We start from the raw sequence: 25,119 nt of genomic DNA on the forward strand, positions 1-25,119 counted from the left end.
ACCATGGTCTCTCCTACCTGTACTAGGAGTATTCTTATTTTTTACAGTTTGTGCCTCACCTCTACGTAGCACTTGACAGTATACAAGCACCTTACGATACCTCATTTAATTCATGGACATTATGCAAGTATCATCATCATCACAGATGTGGAAACTGTGATCCTAGATCCTAGATCATGCTGGATCACTGAGATGGAAACTGTATGTTCAAATTTGATAACTGTCTACCTACTATTCTTTTACCTTGATACATTACAGGTTCCATGAAGACAACATTTTGCTCACTAGTCTATCTGCATTTTCTAGCAGAGAGAGAGGATTTAATAAACCCCCATATAATGAATGCATACTAAAATCTGGATGCCAGATCTTATTAGCAGTGACAAAGCTTCAATTCACTGAATTTCTGGTGGGCAGCACACTCTGTGATTGATCATTTACATGCACACTTTATCAATAGACTATGCAGAAGGGTTACGGTACAGTTCCTCATCAGAAATGGCTAACGTGAAACCGATGACACTCATTAAAGCTCAGTTTAGAGCAGTGGTTCTCAAAGTGGGATCCCTGGACCAGCAGCACCCACATGCTTGGGAACCAGACGTGCAGATTCTCAGGTCCCACTTCACAGCCACTAAACCAAAAGCTCTGAGAACGGGACCGAGAATCTGTGCTTTAACAAACCCTCCAGGTGACTTTGATACACGCTCAGGTTTTGAGAACTGCCAGTTTAGCAAGACAATATCCACGGAAGATGGTTTGAAGGATATGACGTCCTTCTACTCCTCAAATAGTCTAAAGCACAGGTCACGTCACTGGTCCTCTGTAGCATCCCTTTGCCTGCACTGTGTTTTGGCATCAAGGCATTGACCTGTATCCAGAAAGAATAACTTTAAAAATAACTGTATGTATACCCATTTGCTCGTTTCTTCGTAGATTCAGTATCACAACACCATATTGCCTCAGTCTGCTAAACGATGTTGGGGGGGGGGGCAGGTGGGGAATGGGGGGGGCAGGAAAACAGGTCTCTACTCCCAAGGAACTTAAAATTTGATAGAAGAGAAAAAAATACTCATATCAAAATGCATACGATAGTGACATGGGTGGTAAGTGGTTACAGACACTTTATACCTCAGAGGAGGAGTTGTTTCCAGCTGGCTGAACAGCTGAGGAGATCAGATGAGACTTCTTATGACCGCTATAAGGAAGGACAACTATGTTCAACTCCACTGAGGCTCTGCAGCAAAATACAATGAGGTTAAGCAAGCTTAAAGGATGGAGTTGCTAAATAAAATACATATGCAATTGCATTGTGTCCCCAAACTCTTGTTACAAGCTTTGTGAAGAATTATCTCCATGGAATAATAAGTAAGGGGGGGGGGGAGAAACATAAATTGTCTGTTTTATCTGAAAAAAAAAAACCCTCAAAATTGGTCTTGGGGATAAAAACTAGAGACAATCTTCATGGAACTCATTATTGGAAATGATCAGTGGAAAATAACCATCAACAGTAGAAAGCAATTAAGTATTCCATGAACTCGCTACCAGGAAATGTAGATGGTGCAAGTCAGAAAGTAGCTCCCTAAATGTCAAAGAAGTCCTACAGCTATCATAGAAAGTTCAAGTTTGTGGGCAGTGAAGCGGCTTTTACTAACTGAAGCTAAATGCCCAAACACTGAGTGAGGGGAAATAACATATAACACACACACTAGCGCTAAAAAGGAAAAGAAACACTCACTAGAAATGTCACAATCGTGCTCCATTGCCTGTTTTGCGTTTATTTTAGACTTCAGTAAACAATGAAGTATGTATCTCAAAGAAAGAGCTACTTTTTATTGTTTTTAGTTCTGCCTAATCATTCAGAGTGGCTTTCTATATGATTTTTTTCTTTAGAAAAAATCACATGGAGTATAGACACACAGTACCACAAATCGAATTCTCTTAGTCTGTGGAAAATCTCCATCTAATTCAGTGTCTTCTTCTGTAGGAACTCTGTTTCTCTTCAGGACCTTTTTCATCATCCTCTCCACCACCAGCACTGAGTGTCACCCCCACCCCCACCCCCCACCCACCCCCCGCCCAGGTTCTCTATTTGTATTACTAACACTACCTTTTTAATCCACATTTGATCCTGATCAACCCTCACATACTCCATAACTTCCTACCCAACCCTCACATACTCTACAACTATTCAATTGCATGTCCTGTTTAATAGCCCCCACCTGCTGCCTCCCTTTCCAGTTGCACCTACCATCACCCTAGTTTGGGTCATCGTCATCTTTCCCTTGGTAATTGACACCAACTAGTGCTCTCTACATCCCAGTCACCCCACACACCACTATAAGATGTATCTTCCTAAAGCAGCAATTTGATGTGCACGACCATGTCCAAATATTAGCTAGTCTTAATAGTTAGTCCAAATATTAGCTGGTCTTAATACCAACTTAAATATTATCTAACTTAATACTTAGTCCAAATATTAGCTAGTCTTAATACCAACTTAAATAGTTGGTAACCTACTTAAGTACTTACTTCCTGCCTGACATTAAAGTTGATCCATGTCTGGGACCAGTCTATTGTCCCGTCACCATCGTCCACCATCCTTATACACGTGTACTGTGAGCCAACTACACCGAACTGCTCCTCCAAGAAAATATTCCAGTCTCAGCAGCCCATCTTTGGATCATGCCATCCTTTGACCTGGAATGCCTCCGTCACCTCCCAAATCTCTTACTGTGCTGAAAACTCTTCTTCTAACTCAAGATTCATCCCAAATGCAACTTCATTCACTTATTCATTCCTGTGCTCACTCAACAGCTACTTTTTCGAGCATCTACTGGACAAGACACAGGGAGATGCTGAGGTAGAGCAGGAAGGGGAGGGCAGTGTGACCAAGTGAACAACTTCTGCCCTCAATAAACTTCTAATTGAATTAGAGGGTAAGAGAAAACATAATTAGCAGTAATACAAAGAACACTTTTCGAAGACCTATTGAAAGTACTAAGCAAGAGCCTTCAGGCTAGAGAAGGAGGCAGCTTATTCTGCTAGGGAAAAAAACCAAAAATCATGTTTCCTTCATCTTGTATTCTTTTTTTTTTTTTAAGATTTTTGATGTGGACCATTTTTAAAGTCTTTATTGAATTTGTTACAATATTGCTTCTGTTATATGTTTTGGTTTTTTGGCCGAGAGGCATGTGGGATCTTAGCTCCCCGACCAGGGATCGAACCCACACCCCCGTGTTGGAAGGTGAAGTATTAACCACTGGACCACCAGGGAAGTCCCATTCATCTTGTATTCTTGACTGGTAATTGGTTTATATACCTCCTGCGAACATTTGCATTTTGCAAAGACGTTTAATGCCTTTCCCTCAAGCAATGGTTATCAGTCTGTGGTGATTTTGTCCCTCAGGGCATATTTGGTGATGTCAAGAGTCATCTTTGATTGCCACGACTGGGAGAAGTGTTACTAGCATCTAGTGGGCAGAGTTGCTAAATGTCCTACAACACATTCCCCCACAGCAAAGAATTATCTGGTCCAAAATGTCAGCAGTGCTGAGGCTGAGAAACCGTGCCCTAATGCCATAAATAAGATGGAAGCTTAAAGGTTTACGGAAGTTCGAGTGGAAAAAGGCATTTTGGAAAGAGGTGAAGGGAGTCCCTTAACACTTCTCAAATAATTACAGAGATCCAAGTAGAAATGGCAGTTACCTAAAACCAATCTCTTATGTCATAAACCCTTAGGAGCTTATAGAAGGAAAAAATAAACTGTTCAATGTTTAAACAGTTAATATCATCAGGAAGTTGTCATGTTGTTTTTACCCATTGATTCCAGTTTTGTCTCCTGAACATATACAGACAAAAATATATGTTCCATACAATAATCTTTCATGTATTTGAAGACATAGGTGATGTTCCCCTTAAGTTTTATTTCTTAAATTTAGTATTTCTAAATATTTCAAACATTTCTCATTATCCTAGCCATTATGGCAATGACAATTGCATTTAGATTATTTCCAATTAAATGTTGAACTTCATCTTTATTCCTATGAAGGGTCATATTGTTCATCTTAAGTTCCAGGCTCTGCTTTTCAAAATTCTGATTATATCATCCATGAATTTTTAAAATATAGCTTGCCTTTCATCACCTAAGTCATTGGTAAAAATATTGACCAGGACATTTCTGGCACCAGCAAGTCACTGAGTACTGCCCTCCAGGCCTCACATCAGTCACCAGTGCATCCTCCTGGATAGGGTGGTCCAACAAGCTCCAAGTGACTGTACTATCACGCAATCCACATTTCTCTACCTTATATATAACCATCTTACGCATATGGAAGACTTTTCCAATTGCCTGGGAAAAAAATCTCAGACTATGTCTCCTAAATGGATCGTATCAGTGAGCCTAGTTATCTTATATCAGAAAGGAAGATTGAGCTAGAGTGAAATGATTTGTTTTCAATAAACTCATAGTGGCTTCAGTGGCACAGATTTCCCACTCTAAGCACACAGATTTTATTCAGCAACATTTCATCATAAATTCTCTGATTTTACTATAGAACAATTATTCTTGTCTTCTGCTGAATATACCTAGCCTACTACCTTGAAAATTAAAAATCCTTTTCCTGCCTCCCATACTTTGGCACTTTTATGTTCCAGCTTGGCAAGTCTGGCATGGGGATGAAGAGCAGGGATATTGATATAAAAATACCTGGGTTTGCATCCTAGCTCCTCTATGTGATCGATGTATGACCTTAAGCAAGTTAACCTCTCTTTGCTTCAATACCCTTATCATTAAAATGGAGCTAACAAAATTTCCACATAGGATTGTTGTGAGAATCAAATAAGATATATCCTGGTGCTTAGAATAGTGACTGACACATAGTAATTGCGGTTAGATGTCAGCTTATTATGACCTCAATCCAAGTTCTTTAAATTCAGAAGGATATAAGTGCTCTGGAACAAGAAACCTTTAACTGATTAAAAGTATAGTGCATTATTTTTTCTCATTTCTAGATCTTCAGCTTCCTCTTAATCAAGAACATCCTATTTTGTAGTTTTTTAAAGATAATCATTTTTGATAGAAAATATATCAGCAAAATAAAGGTAGAATTATTCCACATTTTCCATGTCATCTGCTAAAATCTCACCATCTGCTCCCACCATGAGCTCTGTTCCATCATGACATTATTAGAACCTATACTTCCAATCTTTCAAAATATATGCAGAGAGAAAGAGAGAACAACACCTTTGGCTAGGTGGAAACAACAGTGATGTCTACACATAGTAACTGAATCAATTTCCTTGTCAAAGTATTTTTCTGTATTTCAGCAACCAATTTTAGCCAATTAATCTAATAGTGACCAGCAACAGCAAAGGGTAAATTGTACACAGTAAACTCATACTGGCGTCCACTGAGCATTATTGCTCTTCCTTAGTACTCAGTGTTCTTTATTATACCACGCTTAACCATAAATCTTAGAATTTTAATATTAACCGATTAATCTTCTCTTCTTTCATTTAACAAGTAAAGTGATACACTGGCAACAAAAGCACGGAGCCAGAAGCAGAGGCCAGCTCCACATATGACACATTCATTCCAAACATGATGTTGGGGCCACTCAGCAAATCTCCTAGAATTGATACAAACAGCAATACATTCGGATGTAGAATACTAAACTGGAAAAAGTCATTGAATACACGTTCTTCTGAACCATTGCTTTTGCTGATATCTGTTCCCTCTGTAATTAAGGAACCCATTAAAACTTCAAAGATATGGGCTGAGAAGTCTACATTGATGTTGACTTGAGATGCAAACAAAATTTTAAATTAATAGTTTCAGAAAGCAGAATTTGAACAATTTCTGTCTGTAAAGATTTAGCTTTAGTTCAAGTTATAAAAATGGGTAAAACCTCCCATCCTATTGTATCTGCTGAGAAAGGGCACTGTGGTTAAGTGTCTCCTTATAAGTAGGACACACATCCGAATGGCAGACTGCTTAAAATACACCCATATGGATCCCAAAGTCTAGTATGTTGCCTTTAGTAAAATAGAAATACACCGGCCACCCTACTGGGAAAGCTACACGGCTTCATTTAGACTGCCTAATGACATAAACCTGGATTCCTTCATTCAGTAGTCTTCCAGCATATAGTTACTGCCAGAAAATTCTCTTGGGCACACTGCTGCAAAGTATTTATGGAGATGCCGGTGGCCATAGAAAGGATATGACCATAGAAAGAATCAGGATAGGCTCGGTGGAGGCAAGGGGAGGAGAGGTGAGGGAGTTTTTTCCTAATTTCTTCCCAGAAAGGTGCTCTGCTGCACACTCTACAACTTGAAGCACAAATTTAATGTGATAACTTAGAATCTTCATCATCCTCATATCGCAGGTGTAGATGTATATATTAGATCTAAAACCGTGAAGAAATCTTCCAGACACAAATATATTTCCTCTCAGTATGCAGCTTAAGAGGAATGTGCATTTTTAGTAGTATTGAAAACTATAAACTTCAATATTAACACTGGAAGGAAAGTTTCATGATGGGGAAAGGCCTGAACCACAAAAGCAAGACATAGACCTCTGGAGCAACTCATGATAATCACAGTCACTGCCACATGAAAGGATGGAGGGATGGAAGACATAATTTCATGGTTAACTCTTACCCAAATTTAGGCAAAAGTTTCTCTCCTTAATATGTTCCATACAGTACTGTTGAAATAGGTTCAGAATTTTCAGTAACATTTTTACTAAAGATTATGAAGTAAGAAAAACATGAACACAGTCATGATAATGATCTCAGATAATTTTACTTTCAAGTGTGCACCGGACCAAGGATGACAGCTACATCTTGCCTGTCTTTTGCATTTCCTAGTTCTTGGCCCCATGCCGTCCTTAACCTCTGCTGCACTGAATAGCTTCATAGATATCCAGACCCAATGTCTGGTCCAAAGGGAAAGATAATACTCTTCTTCTAATCACTAGAGTCATCCTCTCATTTTCTAATTCTTGTCTAATGAGGCCTTCTTTCCCAGGAAGGTGGAACTGGAAACAAATCCAAATGGCAAGGATGGAGACATATCAGAAGACATGATATGAAGTGAAAGTCGAAAATTCAGAATTGTCAGCAAATCGAAATTTGAATCCATAGAAGTGGATGAGCTCTAGGACTAAGCCCTGAGAATATTCAACATTTAAAGAGGAGGTGGAGGTGGAAGAGTTCCCAAAGGAGACAGAAGAAATGGCTTAAAGAGGCAGAAGGAAAACTAGGAGAGGATGGTGTTACAGGAGCCCAGGGAAAACAGCATCTCACTGCGTGGAATAGTTGGAAGGCCAGGGAGAATGGGAAAAGGAGATACCTCTGAAGCTAAGGCAATGCTGTCCAATTACATATTCTGCAATAATGGCAATAATCTATGTCTGCTGTGGTCAATTCAGCAGCCACATGTTACTACTGAGCTCTTAAAATATGACTAGTCAGAATGAGGACTGAATTTTTAATTTCATTTCATTTAGTTTAAACAGTCACATGTGGCTAGTGGCTGCTGTATTGGACAGTGTGGAGAGTCTAAGCAGATAGAGGGCAAACTAGCCTAGTAGCTAAAAGTATGAGCTTTGATCATCAAAAAGACAAGAGATCACAAGTGTTGGTGAGGATGTGAAAAGGGAATGCTTGTACACTGTCGGTGGGAATGTAAACTGGTACAGCCGGTATGGAAACAGTATGGACATTCCTCAAAATATTAAAAGTAGAACTACCATACAATCCAGTAATCCCACTTCTGAGTATATATCCCAAAGAAATGAAAACAGGATCTCAAAGAGATATCTGCACTCCCATGTTCACTGCAGCACCATTCACAATAGCCGAGATATGGAAACAACCTAAATATCTGTCAATGGATGAATGGATAAAGAAGATGTGGTGTACACACACACACACACACACACACACACATAGACACACACACAAGGACATTATTCAGCCATGAGAAAAGGAAATAATGCCATTTGCAACAACATGGATGTACCCTGAAGGCATGATGCTAAGTGAAATAAGTCAGAGAAAGACAAATACTGTATGATATCACTTATATGTGGAATCTAAAAAAGCCAAACTCATAGAAACAGCGAGTAGAATGTAAACAGAAGGTAAAACCAACACTTTGTGTACCTTAAACTTACACAGTATTATATGTCAGTTATATCTCAAAAAAGCTGAAAATATTCTAAAAATAAAAAAATTTAAAAGTCTAAGCTTTGGACTCAGACATATCCCAGGTTCACGTCATCTCCCCCACTTATGCTCTGTATATTTGGGGAAAGTTATGTCAACTCTAGAGAGCTAAGATTCTTCACATGGGAAACAGGCATGATAAAACAATAGCGTTGTTAAAAGCATAAAGCAACATAATACAGTACTGACTACACATGAAATGCAGGGATTTGGTGGATTAATTAGAGCCTGGTTAGTTAACCCACAAAGGCCCTCTGGAAGATTTAAACTTAGAGCGGGACTTTTGAATACAGATTCATGAAGTTTATTGTTTTTCCTTTGGAGAGAATCATAGCCTAATCTTCCTCCTTCAGATAATGCGACAATTAAACTAGCCAAGGTAGTCAAGCTTTTTGTTGCATTTCTTATTATGCTGAAAAAATGCTGAAGTATTCTTTCATTAACCTATACTTGTACTAAATAACTGAAATCCTTCACACTTTAGTTCATGATAGTTTCTTCTACCATTCTTAACTGTAATTCCATCACCTCAAAGCCTTCTTTTCTCTAGGATAACTTATCTTACTAGCTTCCATCTTTTTGCTTAGACTTTTTACCTAATTTATTAATATTGACCCTCAGGTGGAATTTAGCCTCAAGGCATAATTTGACACTCAAAAAGGAGGCAAAGATTTTTCCCAAAAACATCTGCTGAAGCAAGTGCATGTGTTGTAAATTTTGATTGCTTTGAATTGAATTCTTCTGAGCCTGGGTTTCAATCCTGAGTTTCCTTCCAAATTGTCACACATATAAAATATTTGCTGAGCTCACCAATGTCTTAAGTATATCTATCCACCAAGTTGTACAACTAAATTCAGTTAGTGTGGCATAAAGTGGTTTTTTATGTCAATGAAATAGCAATGCATACAACAAGCCCCAGTTAGAACCAAGACATCTGGGACCTGCATTCATCCAATCTAAAAAAGCTTATTAACAGTTTTGCTGCCTTGACAGCCACGGAGCCAAATAAAGATAAAAACACACTATGTTGGAAGCAGAAGATTATCCTAATCAAAATGTCACTTCTGAAAATATCTTTTTTAAATGCCAATACTGTAAACAGAAATTTCCACAGTGACAATTAAACATAATTAAATGCTAGATTTCTCTTCATGTTTCTTTCATTCTCTACAACTTATTTTTCTGAACTGAAACTCAATTTCTCTTTCAAGTACATCTTGTTCCTGTCAGGGAAAAATGCAGCTAATATTTTTTAAATTTATCAAGTAAATTTAAAGGCATATTGGACCATATTTTAAAATCTCAAAGGCCCTGAAGGTATTTTCTCTAACCATAGAGCCTTGGATTAATATACAACAAGACAAAGGGTGAGGTGTAGACATATGCACCCATGAGGATCAGAAGGTACCCTGGCACAGCTGTATCTAAGACAGTAATTTGCTTTTTCTTAGTTTCTAGAAAGTGGCCTACACTGGTCAGTTTTTTTTTTTTTTGGATTTTTTAATATGTGTTTCTTTGTTTAAACAGGAATCAGTGACATGTGGAGAGAATCAGATAATGCTGCAAAGAGAAATGAAGGGAAGGTCCAAGCCATGGAAACAATGGAAGGAAAGAAAACAGATGAACTTGGATAGTCTCATCCACCAGAGGGCAGACAGCAGAAGCAAGAAGAACTACAATCCTGCAGCCTATGGAACAAAAACCACATTCACAGAAAGATAGACAAGATGAAAAGGTAGATGGCTATGTACCAGATGAGGGAACAAGATAAAACCCCAGAAAAACAACTAAATGAAGTGGAGATAGGCAACCTTCCAGAAAAAGATTTCAGAATAATGATAGTGAAGATGATCCAGGACCTCAGGAAAAGAATGGAGGCAAAAATCGAGAAGATGCAAGAAATGTTCAACAAAGACCTAGAAGAATTAAAGAACAAACAAACAGAGATAAACAATACAATAACTGAAATGAAAACTACACTAGAAGGAATCAGGCTTCCCTGGTGGCGCAGTGGTTGGGAGTCTGCCTGCCGATGCAGGAGACACGGGTTCGTGCCCTGGTCTGGGAAGATCCCAAATGCCGTGGAACAGCTGGGCCCGTGAGCCATGGCCACTGAGCCTGCGTGTCCGGAGCCTGTGCTCCGCAAAGGGAGAGGCCACAGCAGTGAGAGGCCCGCATACCACAAAAAAAAAAAAAAAAAAAACAAAAAAAACTACACTAGAAGGAATCAATAGCAGAATAACTGAGGCAGAAGAACGGATAAGTGACCTGGAAGACAAAATGGTGGAATTCACTGCCATGGAACAGAATAAAGAAAAAAGAATGAAAAGAAATGAAAACAGCCCAAGAGACCTCTGGAACAACATTAAATGCAACAACATTCGCATCATAGGGGTCCCAGAAGGAGAAGAGAGAGAGAAAGAATCCGAGAAAATAGTTGAAGGGATTATAGTTGAAAACTTCCCTAACATGGGAAAGGAAATAGCCACCCAAGTCCAGGAAGCACACAGAGTCCCAGGTAGGATAAAACCAAGGAGAAACACACCAAAACACATAGTAATCAAATTGACGAAAATTAAAGACAAAGAAAAACTACTGAAAGCAACAAGGGAAAAACAACAATAACATACAAGGGAACTCCCGTAAGGTTAACAGCTGATTTCTCAGCAGAAACTCTACAAGTCAGAAGGGAGTGCCATGATATATTTAAAGTGATGACAGGGAAGAACCTACAACCAATATTACACTACCCGGCATGGATCTGATTCAGATTCAACAGAGAAATCAAAAGCTTTACAGACAAGCAAAAGCTAAGAGAATTCAGCACCACCAAAACAGCTCTACAACAAATGCTGAAGGAACTTCCCTAAGTGGGAAACACAAGAGAAGAAAAGGACCTACAAAAACAAACCCAAAACAATTAAGAAAATGGTAATAGGAACATACATATCAATAATTACCTTAAATGTGAATGGATTAAATGCTCCAACCAAAAGACACAGGCTCGCTGAATGGATACAAAAACATAACCCATATATATGCTGTCTACAAGAGACCCACTTCAGACCTAGGGACACATACAGACTGGAAGTGAGGGGATGGAAAAATATATTCCATGCAAATGGAAATCAAAAGAAAGCTGGAGTAGCAATACTCATGTCAGATAAAATAGACTATAAAATAAAGAATGGTACAAGAGACAAGGAAGGACACTACATAATGATCAAAGGATCAGTTCAAGAAGAAGTTATAACAATTATCAATATATAGGCACCCAACATAGGAGCACCTCAATACATAAGGCAACTGCTAACACTTATAAAAGAGGAAATCAACAGTAACACAGTAATAGCAGGGGACTTTAACACCTCACTTACACAAAAGGACAGATCATCTAAACAGAAAATTAATAAGGAAACACAAGCTTTAAAAAACACAATAGACCAGATAGATTTAATTGATATTTATAGGATATTCCATCCAAAAACAGCAGATTACACTTTCTTCTCAAGTGCAAACAGAAATTCTCCAGGATAGATCACATCTTTGGTCACAAATCAAGCCTCAGTAAATTTAGGAAAACTGAAATCATATCAAGCATCTTTTCTGACCACAATGCTATGAGATTAGAAATCAATTACAGGGAAAAAAATGTAAAAAACACAAAAATATGGAGGCTAAACAATACGTTACTAAATAACCAAGAGATCACTGAAGAAATCAAAGAAGAAATCAAAATATACCTAGAGACAAATGACAATGAAAACACGACAATCCAAAACCTATGGGATGCAGCAAAAGCAGTTCTAAGAGGGAAGTTTATAGCAATACAATCCTACCTCAAGAAACAAGAAAAATCTCAAATAAACCATCTAACCTTACATCTAAAGGAACTAGAGAAAGAAGAACAAACAAAACCCAAAGTTAGTAGAAGGAAAGAAATCATAAAGATGAGAGCAGAAATAAATGAAATAGAAACAAAGAAAATGATAGCAAAGATTAACAAAACTAAAAGCTAGTTCTTTGAGAAGATAAACAAAATTGATAAACCATTAGCCAGACTCATCAAGAAAAAGAGGGAGAGGACTCAAATCAATAAAATTAGAAATGAAAAAGGATAAGTTACAACAGACGCTGCAGAAATACAAAACATCCTAAGAGACTACTATAGGCAACACTATGCCAATAAAATGGACAACCTGGAAGAAATGGACAAATTCTTAGAAAGGTGTAACCTTCCAAGACTGAACCAGGAGGAAATAGAAAATATGAACAGACCAATCACAAGTAATGAAATTGAAACTGTGCTTAAAAATCTTCCAACAGGGCTTCCCTGGTGGCACAGTGGTTGAGAGTCTGCCTGCCAATGCAGGGGACATGGGTTCATGCCCCGGACCGGGAAGATCCCACGTGCCGCAGAGCAGCTGGGCCCGTAAGCCATGGCCACTGAGCCTGCACGTCTGGAGCCTGTGCTCCACAATGGGAGAGGCCAGAACAGTGAGAGGCCCACGTACCGCAAAAAAAAAAAAAAAAAAAAAAAAAAAAATCTTCCAACAAACAAAAGTCCAGGACCAGATGGTTTCACAGGTGAATTCTATCAAACATTTAGAGAAGAGGTAACACCCATCCCACTCAAACTCTTCCAAAAAACTGCAGAGGAAGGAACACTCCCAAACTCATTCTACGAGGCCACTACCACCCTGATACCAAAACCAGACAAAGATGTCACAAAAAAAGAAAGTTACAGACCATTATCACTGATGAATATAGATGCAAAAATCCTCAACAAAATACTAGCAAATAGAATCCAACAACACATTAAAAGGATCATACACCATGATCAAGTGGGACTTATCCCAGGGATGCAAGGATTCTTCAATATACGCAAACCAATCAATGTGATACACCATATTAAGAAATTGAAGAATAAAAACCATATGATCATCTTATTAGATGCAGAAGAAGCTTTTCACAAAATTCAGCACCCATTTATGATAAAAACTCTCCAGAAAGTGGGCATAGAGGGAACCTACCTCAACATAATAAAGGCCATATATGACAAACCCACAGCAAATATCATTCTCAATGGTAAAAAGCTGAAAGCATTTCCTCTAAGATCAGGAAGAAGACAAGGATGTCCACTCTCACCACTATTATTCAACATAGTTTTGGAAGTCCTGGCCATGGCAATCAGAGAAGAAAAAGAAATAAAAGGAATACAAATTGGAAAAGAAGAGGTAAAACTGTCACTTTTTGCAGATTACATGATATTATACATAGAGACTCCTAAAAATGCCACCAGAAAACTACTAGAGCTAATCAATGAATTTGGTAAAGTAGCAGGATACAAAATTAATGCACAGAAATCTCTTGCATTCCTATATACTAATGATGAAAAATCTGAAAGAGAAATTAAGGAAACACTCCCATTTACCATTGCAACAAAAAGAATAAAATACCTAGGAATAAACCTACTTAAGGAGACAAAAGACCTGTATGCAGAAAACTATAAGACACTGATGAAAGAAATTAAAGATGATACCAACAGATGGAGAGATATACCATGTTCTTGGATTGGAAGAATCAACATTGTGAAAATGACTATACTACCTAAAGCAATCTACAGATTCAATGCAATCCCTATCAAACTACTAATGGCATTTTTCACAGAACTAGAACAAAAAATTTCACAGTTTGTATGGAAACACAAAAGACCCCGAATAGCCAAAGCAATCTTGAGAAAGAAAAATGGAGCTGGACGAATCAGGCTCCCAGATTTCAGATTATACTACAAAGCTACAGTAATCAAGACAGTATGGTACTGGCACAAAAACAGAAATATAGATCAATGGAACAGGATAGAAAGCCCAGAGATAAACCCATGCACATATGGTCACCTTATTTTTGATAAAGGAGGCAAGAATATACAATGGAGAAAAGACAGTCTCTTCAATAAGTGGTGCTGGGAAAACTGGACAGCTACATGTAAAAGAATGAAATTAGAACAATCCCTAACGTCATTCACGAAAAATAAACTCAAAGTGGATTAGAGACCTAAATGTAAGACTGGACACTATAAAACTCTTAGAGGAAAACATAGGAAGAACACTCTTTGACATAAATCACAGTGAGATCTTTTTTGATCCACCTCCTAGAGTAATGGAAACAAAAAAATAAACAAATGGGACCTAATGAAACTTAAAAGCATTTGCAAAGCAAAGGAAACTATAAACAAGATGAAAAGACAACCCTCAGACTGGGACAAAATATTTGCAAATGAATCAACAGACAAAGGATTAGTCTGCAATATATATAAACAGCTTATGCAGCTCAATACTAAAAAACAAACAATCCAATCAAAAAATGGTCAGGGGCTTCCCTGGTGGCACAGTGGTTAAGAATCCACCTGCCAATGCAGGGGACACGGGTTTGAGCCCTGGTCCAGGAAGATCCCACATGCCGCGGAGCAAATAAGCCGGTGTGTCACAACTACTGCATCTGCACTCTAGAACCCACGAGCCACAACTACGGAAGCCCGGAAGCCCACGCATCTAGAGTCCGTGCTCTGCAACAAGAGAAGCCACTGCAATGGAAGCCGGCGCACTGCAACAAAGAGTAGCCCCGGCTCGCTGCAACTAGAGAAAGCCCGCGTGTAGCAACGAAGACCCAACGTAGCCATAAATAAATAAATAAATAATAGACAGTCTGATTCTTGCCACCAGGAATGGACTGGGTTTGGGATTGACAACTAAAGTAATGCTGGGGACTTCCCTGGTGGTTCAGTGGTTAAGAATCCGCCTGCCAATGCAGGGGACACAGGTTCAAGCCCTGGTCCGGGAGGATCCCACATGCCTCGGTGCTACTAAGCCCGTGCGTCACAACTACTGAGCCTGTGCTCTAGAGCCCGCGAGCCACAACTACTGAAGCCTGTGGGCCTAGAGCCCGTGCTCTACAGTAAGAGAAGCCGCCACACTGAGAAGCCCGCCGACTGCAACAAAGAGTAGCCCCCCCTCACCGCAACTAGAGAAACATGCGCAGTGGAGAAGACCCAATGCAGCCTAAATAAATAAATAAAAATTTAATATCTACTTCTAGATACAAGACATGACATAATATATGAACTGATACCTATTGTCTGCAGATTACTGATGCACACACATCCTTCACTGTGGAACGGTCCTCTCTCCCTCTGGATAGACTGTCCTGTACTATTGGGAGTGCACACAAAAATGGTATAGAAAGCAGAGGCCCTATTCAGACCAGTCACACACATCAGTCCACGTTTTTAAGTTTTTTTTTTTTTTTTTTTTTGACTGCACGGCATGTGGCATCTTATTTCCGCGACCAGGGATTGAACCTGTGTCTCCTGCATTGGAAGCACGGAGACTTAACTACTGGATCACCAGGGAGGTCCCAGTCCACTTTTTTAACCTATGCATTTTAGTGCTGTAAAATTCCCTCTCCGCACTGCTTGAGCTGTGTCTCATAAATTTTGACATACCTTCCTTTTCATTGTTAGATGGGTTTTTATTTCCTTGCGATTTCTTCTTTGACAAGTAGATTATGTAGAAGTGTGTTGCACCGTTTCCCAGTGTTTTGGGAATCTTCCTGTGTTCCTTCTATTACTGATTTCTAGTTTCATCCCACTGTGATGGAGAAAACACCTTGTATGTTTTCTATTGAGGATTGTTTCGTGGTTCAGGGAATGGTCTATCTCTGTATGCATTCCATGCCACTTGAAAGGAATGTGCATTCTGATACTGTTGCATGGAGTGGTCTACAAATGTCAGCTAGACCCTGTTGTCTGATGTGCTGTTGAGTTCTTCTATGGTGTTTCTGAATTTCTGCCTAGTTGTTCTCTCAATTGTCAAGAGAGGGGTTTTGAAGTCTTGAACTATAATTACAGATTTGTCTATTTCTCTTCTTAGTTCTATCAGTTTCTGCTTCACACAGTCTGCAGCTCTGCTGCTCAGTGCACACACTCAGGATTGCTCTTTTTCTTGGTGGGTTGACCCTTCTATTATTACAAAATGACAATTCCTGTCTCTGATAATTTTCTATCCTCTAAAGTCTACTTTATCTGACATTTACATAGCCACTCCTGCTTTCCTTTGATGTTTGCATAATATTTTTTCCATTCTTTTACTTTTATCCTGCCTGTATCTTTGTATTTGAAGTGAGTTTCTTAGTTGGGTCATGTTTTTTAATCCACTCTGACAATCTCTTTTAACTGGTATACTTAGACCATTGCATTTAATTGAATTAGCGACATATTAGGGCTAAAGTCTGTCATGTTATTTATTTTTTTTCTGTTTGTTCTCTCTGCTTTATTTTTTTCTTTTTCCTATTCCTGGAGGTTACTTGAACATTTTTTTTAATTCCATTTTTATTTATCTACCGTTTTTGAGGGCATCTTTTTGTATAGTTTTTTTAGTGCTTGCTCTAGGTATTACATTATACATATACAATTAGTCAACAGGTATTGTCATTTTATCAGTTCAAGTGAAGTAGAGAAACCTTACCTTCTTTGCACCTCTTAACCCTTCTTTGATTATAATACAATTTTCTTAAGTACTTCCTCTACATACTTTTAGAACCTCATCTGACATTGTTATAATTGTGCTTCAATCATGACATAATTTAGAAAATTCAAGAGGAGAAGGAAAACGTATTATATTTACTCATATTTTTGCACTCTCCACGTTCTTTCTTCCTTCCTGATGTTCTAAACTTCCTTATTCTTTCATCATTTCCTTTCTGTTTAGAGAACTTCCTTTAGCCATACTTTTAGGGAAGGCCTGCTGGTGACAAATTCTCTTGATTCCCCTTTCATTTGTGAAGGATATTTTCTCTAATGTAATCCTAGGTTCTTTTTTTTCAGCACTTGAAAAATATTGTGCCACTTCCCTTGGACCTCCATGGGCTGATGAGAAATCTGGTGTCATTCTAATTTCTTTTTCCTCTATAGGTAGAATGTTGCATTTCTCTGGCTGCTTTCAAGATTTTTCTTGTCTTTCTTCCCCAGAAATTTAATTTCGATGTGTCTTGGCATGGATTTCATGGTAGGGGTGGCCTTGTTACCGCTGGACCACAAGTCCTGAGTCTTCTCTAGGCCTCTTCTGACACAACCCCAATGGGGAGGGAGAGGAATGCCTTATTACTGTCAGGAGTGGGAGGAGGCCAGCCTCCCCACATGGTCTCCACTGACATTGGCCTCAGATCGGGGGTAAGAGTGAGGCAACAATGTAAAATCAAATTAAAACCACAATGAGATACCACACAAACCAGTTAGAATGGCTATTATTAAAAAGACAGATGATATCAAGTTTGGGTGAGAATAGTGAACTGAAACTCTCACACACAGTTGGTAGGAACGTAAAACTGTACAAGCTTCAAAACTAGTGGCTAATGTCTTAAAAAGTTAAACATACACCTACTATATGATCCATCCAACCTATTCCAGGTCCCCAAGAGAAACAAAAGTATAAATCCATACAAAATACTAATTCAGCAATAAAAAGAAGTAAACTACTGATACAGGATGCAACATGGGCGAATTGCAAAATAATGACGTCAAGTACAAAATGATATACACCTTCCCCCAAAAAAGGAGCATAGAGTATGATTCTATTTATACAAAACTCTAGAAATGGAAAAACAACCTTAGTGACAAAAAGGAGATCAGTGGTTGCCTGGGGATGTGGAAGAAGTAAAGAAAGGTAGGAGGGAGGTATTACAAAGAGGCATTCCAGACAGCAGGAAGGAGGACAGGCATATGAGAAGATGTCCCAGCGGAGTCCATGTATTTTAGGTACCTTCCAGGAAATTGCAAACATTTTCACTACATATCATTGACTCTATGACACTCGATCATGTGTAGGTGCAAAGGAGATGCCACCACTCATAAACAAACAGTATCTCTGCCTCAGCACCCTTCCTTGTGTTCCAGCACTCTTATGCATTTATTTTTTTAATATTTTTGCTGATATTTCAATAAAATTTTGAGAGGGAGTAGAGGAAAATGCATATGCTTAATTAACCAGAATTGTAAATTTTCTTTACTCAGAATTTTAGTTTATTATTCATTGGTTGCCATGTATAAATCATTGATAACAATTCTTAACTACACTCACATAATTTAATGTTTAAAGAAACCCAATGGATGAATTATTTTGTAAATGCTCATTTCCTAGATGTCCTTTTCTATTTTTAATATTTTTAAAAATTTTGAAATAATTTTAAACTTACAGAAAAAGTATGTGAACAACACAAAGGACTCCATATACCCTTCACCTAGAGACCCCATTCAAGTTTCGCCAACTTTTCCAAAAATGTCCTTCATAGCAAAAGTATCAACTCTAGAAACATATTTTGCACTTACTTGCCACGTCTCTTCAGTCTGAGACCTCCCTTGACTTTCATGATCTTAACATTTTTTAAGACTCCAGATAAGCAGAATTTCCCCATCAAGCTTATCAGATATTTTCCCATTATTCAATTCAAGTCATGCATGATGGGCAGGAATATTATAGAAGCGATGCCATGTTGTTTTAAATGCATCCTAAGAGGGGGCACAACACTTGAGTAAAGTAGCGTCTGCCAGGTTTCTTCACTACAGAGTTACTTTTTTCCCTTTTATAATTAACATCTATTTTGTGGAAAGATACTAGAGATTATGTAACATCTCATTCCTCATCCAACTTTCACCCATTAGTTTTAGCATTGATTAATGTTTCTTGCCCGAATTATTACTAAGATGGTTGCCAAGTAGTGATTTTCTAATTCCATCATCCCTTCCAGTTTTATTAATTGGCATTGTACTTATGATAAGGTAAAGCTTTCTCTTCTCCCCATAAATTGAACACATTCATGTATCCCATGAATGTGTGGAATAAAATATTCCTATTTTATACAGTAAGATAATGTTACTATCATTCTTTATTTTGCTTCTTAAATTGTCCCAGATTTAGTTAATAGGAGCCTCTTCAAGCTGGCTTCTACGTCCTTTGGACATGTTCCTATCATTCTTTGACCACTTCCTTACTTTTTAGCGTAATAAGATGTTCCAGGTTCATCTTGTATTTCCCAGTGCCAAGCCGTTAATTAACCATTTCTCCAAGGATACCTGGTTCCACTTAATGGGGAATATCATTTAGAACACAAATCTGGTTGCTACGGTTGACCAGTTGATGAGTCCACCTCATAACATATATGCCAAATCAGTTAACACAAATTTAGACTATGTGAGTAGAGGTACTAAACACAGAAGGTTGTAGAGTGATTCCATTCTACTTGGAGTGGGTCAGACCACATTTGGGAAAATGCAGCGAACTTAGTTTGCCACATCTTCAATAGACAGAGATTTAAAAATTCCATGGAGATTGTATGAAGACCGCATTATTCTGCTTTTTAAAAATTGTAGTATAGTTGATTTATAATGTTGTATTAGTTTCAGGTATACAGCAAAGTGATTCATATATATTTATCAAGATATAATCTTTTTCAGATTCTTTTCCATTATGGGTTATTATAAGATATTAAGTATAGTTCCCTGTGGTATAACTTGTTGTTTATCTATTTTCTATATAGTGGTGTGTATCTGTTAATCCCAAACTCCTAACTTATTCCTCCCTCTCCCCCTTTCCCCTTTGGTAACCATAAATTTGTTTTCTATGTCTGTGGGTCTGTTTCTGTTTTGTAAATAAGTTCATTTGTATCAATTTTTAGATTCCACATATAAGTGATATCATATGGTGCAGGATTTCCCACTCTTGTGAGTGTGACTAGGCCGGAACCAAGACATATGGCCGCCCTGAGCACCATTCCAACCCATAATTTTCAAATAATTATCCTATTTAACAAGATGAGAGAAACTGAAAATTGTATACTTCTTGGTATTAAAAATAATGAATTTATTGCAACGTTTCACATCATATAACCTCTTGAGAATTAAGTTAAACTGCTTACAATATAAACAAAGTAGATGGCTTGATCCTAATAAGCAACAGAATTTCTGATCACCAAGTTGTTTGACTGTTAGGTGCCTAGCCCTAGGCTTTGAGATCAGTCTTACGTTTGCCCCATGTATCTTACCTACGTATGTTGCAAAAATATTCTACTTTGGTGGCAGCCAAATCATTTCACATCTTGCCAGTTAAGTGAGGAGCTATGTGTGAAATCTATATTAAGATTATAGTTCTAACTTATTGTAGCAACATCAAGCATTCGTTATAGATTGAGGCCAGACTGCTAACTACTTGCCTGCCCTGAGCAAGCCAATGAGAGCACTCAAAGTATTATATCTTACAAACATTTCAAAGAGTTTGTGGAATCTAAGTCATTATTGGCATTTTCACCTTATAGCTTCATACTATTTAATTAAAATATCATTACCCAAGACTCTAATGCAACGATTTCTAGGCATGGTTTTGTAATGCCTCAAAATATCTTCAAACATAGTTAAAGGTAGTATAAATGTATACTTCTAAATCACCTGGAAACAAGATTAATTTCACTCTAAAGTAGTTTTTGAAACACCATATTGTGTGCAGCACTTTGATAAGCTTCTCAAATGATAAAATGTTAGAAATAAATAAACTAAGTAAGAAATAAATTAAACTAAGTAAACTGTACAGGTTTAAAAACAAATGAGATGTAAGTATCCTCAATACCAGTATATGTTACCTTTGCTACTGTTTGGACCGGGGCACGAACCCATGTCCCCTGCATCGGCAGGTGGACTCTCAACCACTGCGCCACCAGGGAAGCCCTTTGCTACTGTTTTAAATAACATTCATGTGCTCTCTTTAAAGTGCCTCGCTTCAGTGAGTTTTCTTAAAACAGACCTAGCTAACAAAATCTGTAAAGGGAACATATTGTCAGGTCTTATATATTTTCAAAACTAAAGTAAAGCTATGTCACTAATGCCAGTGCCTCAGCACGAAAAAAAATCACCACAAAGCACAGATAATAAAACTTGGTACCACCTATTTCAATTTGTAATTGGTAAATGGAGGTTTTAGCTTATGTCACTGTTTCTTACAATGTGGCCCAGGAATTAAATATGTGACCATCATTTGTGCTACTTCTTACTAAATTCAGGTTCCTAGGCTCCTCTTCTGATCTCTTGAAGCAATTTTTATGAGAACTAACCAAAGGCCTGGGAGCTTTGAGGAGAATGATAGATCAATATGTCCATTTTACACTAGTTCCACTGGTTTTCAAGTATGAGGAGACTTTCCAGTTTTGTAAAGTACATGTAATTCTACTCTCAAAACAATGCTCTCTCATGATCAAAACTGTTGCATAAGGACTTGATTTCAGTAGAAGAGAACTTATCCATTTTCTCCCTTTAATTATTTAAAGTGCACATCAACCCTTAAAAATTAACTGCTCATCACTGCAATCCAAGCTAATGGGGATGTATGTAATATGTTACCGAAAAAATGAATAAAATACAAAGTATATACTTTTGTCCTTGTTTGTTTTTTAGTGAGGAGGTCTAATGATTTTACGAAACAATTCTGCCATCCCTTAAGATTCAGCAGTGGAACTGAAAAAGTGAGCATTTAAAACCAAGTTGGATTTATTTCCTAATTATGTATATAGAAAGTTTACATACATTCCAAACTCTATTACTGTCACTTGGAGAGAATCTTGGGAATTATAAAAGTCAGTAAATGAGAATAGCATCTATTAAAAACAATTCATTTATTCTCCCTAGGAAAATGTACTTATATTCTAGAGAAGAAACCCTCTAAATGTATTTATTTTATGTTTCTTTTGATACAATTAACACACTGTGCCACAGAGGGTTATTATATTTCTCCTTTAAATACAGTGTATAGTCTCTAATCTTTACACTAAAGGCAAAGAAAGGAATTCTAGTCGCTCCAGCAATTCTACTCTGCTTTTGTATATGCACTTCCTTTGCTAACACTTTTCGCAAAAACAAGAATCAAGACATATATTGTAGGACTTTATGACTATACAACAGTGATTCTCAGTTGAGATAATGGTCATATCTCCCAAGACAGTACATGGTTAACTTAAAAGTTGGTCAGAAAAACAAGGGATTTTGCAAATCTTTGTTATGTGAAACCCGTTATGATCACACCCTTGTCCGCTCCCTTTTTGTGCTGGGACATTAATTCGCAGTCTTATTTTTCTCTGCAGTTATCATTCTCCTCTCTTCAGTCCTGGAGAAGGTGTTCCATCCTCTGCTATCTCTTTCCTCCTGCCTCGTCTCAGCCTTAAGACACCGCGGTCATGTAAACGCCCAAGTATGACCACGACGGATTTTTTTGGCGGGGGGGGGGGCGGGGATCTCGACCCTCCCACGTCCTCTCGCAGCGGGTCCGTGCCCAGCTGGACGGTTGGACAGGAAAGGAGGGGACCGTGGGCGTCCCTCCCCGCTGGCCTCTGCAGCTACCCAGCGCCCTGGCAACCGGAGGGACGCTTTGCCGGTGCCTGGTTTCAGTCCCCCGTTCTCATTTTCTCCTGTTCTCCCACTTTTCCATTCTCCTACTGTATTTTTGTCATCAATTCTTTGATGGCGAGAGAAAACAGCTCAGAGCTGTCTCCTTCCCATAAATACGCGTGTGCTTTTCCCGAACCTTTCTCTGCCCCCTCTCTCCCCCTAACACAGGTAGGGGGGCCGCAAGGCAAAGGATTCTCCTTTCATCCAGAGACCCATGTCAGCGCCTCAGCTTGGCAATTTCATTCCACACGCCCGCACCTACAGAAGCCTACTTCCTACCAATTCAGTTTTCTCCCAGGTAACCTTATTCCATCCCATTGCTAAGCACTTCCTCCACCTTTTACGGGTTCTACTACTGCCTACGTTTGGGGAAAAACGCGCAAGACAGTGTGAATTCCAGGAAGAAAGTGAGCGTGTGTAAGGCTGAGTGTGTGCATCCGTCTGTCTCAGCCTGTCCGGGCCCCGTGCATGTGGTTGCAAGGTGCAAGACAGTCAGACACCTCAAACTTGCCATGCCAGGATAAGGCTTGTCCCTCCAGAGCTTACCTGTCCGCGCCCAAGTAACCGAAGAACCGCCCGCGCGGCCGCGTTCCAGGACACCTGGCCCGGACAGAGAGAGAGAACTGGGGCCACAGGGGCGTCCCTCCCGCGCATCTCTTATGTCTCCCTCCTTCCCTCCGGGGTGTCCGGAACCCCCCAAAGACAAACGGGACCGCCCGCACCTGCAGCGCCTTACCTCAAACAGGGGACCGATCTTGTTCTTCTCCAGGTAAGCCTGGATCCGGGATTGCTGATGAGAGGCCATGGAGAGACCGATGGGCCGCGGAGAGTGCGGGAGACCGCGCGGCCGTGCGCCTCTGCCCGGGGACACCCCTGCTTTCCCCTGGACCGGGGCCGGGACAGGAGCTCGGGAGCCCGGGCTCCCCCGGCGCGGCGCGGCGCGGCGAGCTCGGCTCCCGGCGCGGACGTGGGCTGCAGCCGCTGGAGCCGCGAGCGCGTGGGGCGCCGAGAGCCGGAAGCCGGGGCGCGGCGCCGCCAACTCAGACAACTCGGAGGCGAAGGGAGCACTCATTCATCGCGCTCTCCTCCTCCCCGAGCCCCACGCCTCTCCGCCGCGCCCGCGCGGGGGCACCTGGAGCAGAGGTTCCAGGTTCCTGTCTCTCTGGGCAGCAGCGGCGGGAATCAGGGGGCGGGAGGCGAGCCGGGAGGCGCGGTTCTACCTAGAACGGCGCAGGGGGGCGCCCTCGGGCGGGCCGGGGCCGCGGGGCTCGAACTCGCGGGGAGCGTGCGTGTGCGTGCGTGTCCGCGCCGACGGTGGGTGCCCGCTCTCCCAGGTTACGGGAACACCCGCCCGGGCTTCTCCCCAGTCTCTGCTCGCCCTGCCCGCTGCTCCCTAGCGACAGCGCCGCTCCGAAAGCCAATGGTGAAGGTGCTTCTTTCAAAGTGCACATAAATCTGGCGCTTGTTGGCTACTCCTTGGCAGCTACAAAGGCAGTTCGAAAGGGGGTCGTCCCCACCGCCCCTTCTGAGCCTCTCCTCGCACCTGCTGCGCTGCCCCCGCTAGCTCAGGGGCCGAGATGGGGAGAGTTGTGAGAAGGTGCTTGAGTCTGAGGGTCTGCCACGAACATGAAGTTGCCTTCCTTCAGGTGGTCTGGCTTGGCTTGGAGCAAGTCGACGGGAGGAGAATTCAGCTGGAAACTCCCAAGGTGCAGACGCCCAGAGGCTGGGGCAAACCTTTAGCTTTTGACAGGAAGAAGAGATGGAAGCGAGCCAGCCCTCCCTCCCAGTTTGCCTTCCTAATCCTCGTATAATTATGTGGATTACAACCCACACGTAATTATGGCTATATATCTTTAGCTACATCTCAAATACTACGCTAGTGCACTTAACGATGTTTCCTATAGATGCTTCCTGAGCTCCTCAAATTTAGCCAGGAACTTTTTATCATGCAGCAGTTTCCGAGGGAAGATCTCCAGACAGCAGAGGTTCCTTCACAAGCTCTTTCTTGTGGAAAAACGAAAAACAAAAAAAAGCAATCATTGAGGCCTCCAGTGACGAGTTCCCTGTCTCCTAACCATGATGTGCTATCAAAATAAAAAGATTTATATTAGTAAACATGAAAGTTAGAATGAAGGGAGCAGTTATCCTAAAGCAGACTGCAACAGAGTAGATTTCCTTTTCTTTCACCACTTTCTAGATTTCTGTAATTCATAATATCTTTATTGGTGTCAGTGTTTTTTCTTTCTTTCTTTCTTTCTTTTTTGATAAATTTATTTATTTATTTTTCTTGGCTGCATTGGGTCTTCATTGCTGTGCGCAGGCTTTCTCTAGTTGTGGCGAGCAGGGGCTACTCTTCGTTGTAGGTTTCGGAGCACGGGCTCTAGGCGCACACCCTAGCGCGCAGGC

At 40.0% G+C, this 25,119-nt stretch overlaps 1 protein-coding gene and 1 long non-coding RNA gene across 24 annotated transcripts in view; one reads left to right on the plus strand and one right to left on the minus strand.

Annotated features, from left to right (window-relative positions):
* C17H8orf34 (chromosome 17 C8orf34 homolog) overlaps positions 1-24,044 on the minus strand; it is a 452,646-nt gene extending 428,602 nt beyond the window's left edge. For 3 of the 23 annotated variants that reach the window (XM_067712131.1, XM_067712132.1, XM_067712129.1), the window contains exon 1: positions 23,450-24,023. In XM_067712131.1, the coding sequence (XP_067568232.1) occupies positions 23,450-23,785 (336 nt within the window). In that variant the 5' untranslated portion in view covers positions 23,786-24,023. Of the gene's footprint in view, positions 1-23,449 lie in introns of all 23 variants that reach the window. The other 20 variants (XM_067712127.1, XM_067712128.1, XM_067712133.1 and 17 more) reach the window with 14 other exon arrangements.
* Positions 23,038-25,119, plus strand: part of LOC137210353 (uncharacterized) — a 68,977-nt gene continuing 66,895 nt past the window's right edge. The window contains exon 1 of the long non-coding RNA XR_010936473.1: positions 23,038-23,482. This is a non-coding gene — a long non-coding RNA (uncharacterized lncRNA). The remainder of the gene's footprint in view (positions 23,483-25,119) is intronic.

The sequence above is a fragment of the Pseudorca crassidens genome, chromosome 17 (assembly GCF_039906515.1).
Source record: "Pseudorca crassidens isolate mPseCra1 chromosome 17, mPseCra1.hap1, whole genome shotgun sequence".
Taxonomy (NCBI): domain Eukaryota; kingdom Metazoa; phylum Chordata; class Mammalia; order Artiodactyla; family Delphinidae; genus Pseudorca; species Pseudorca crassidens.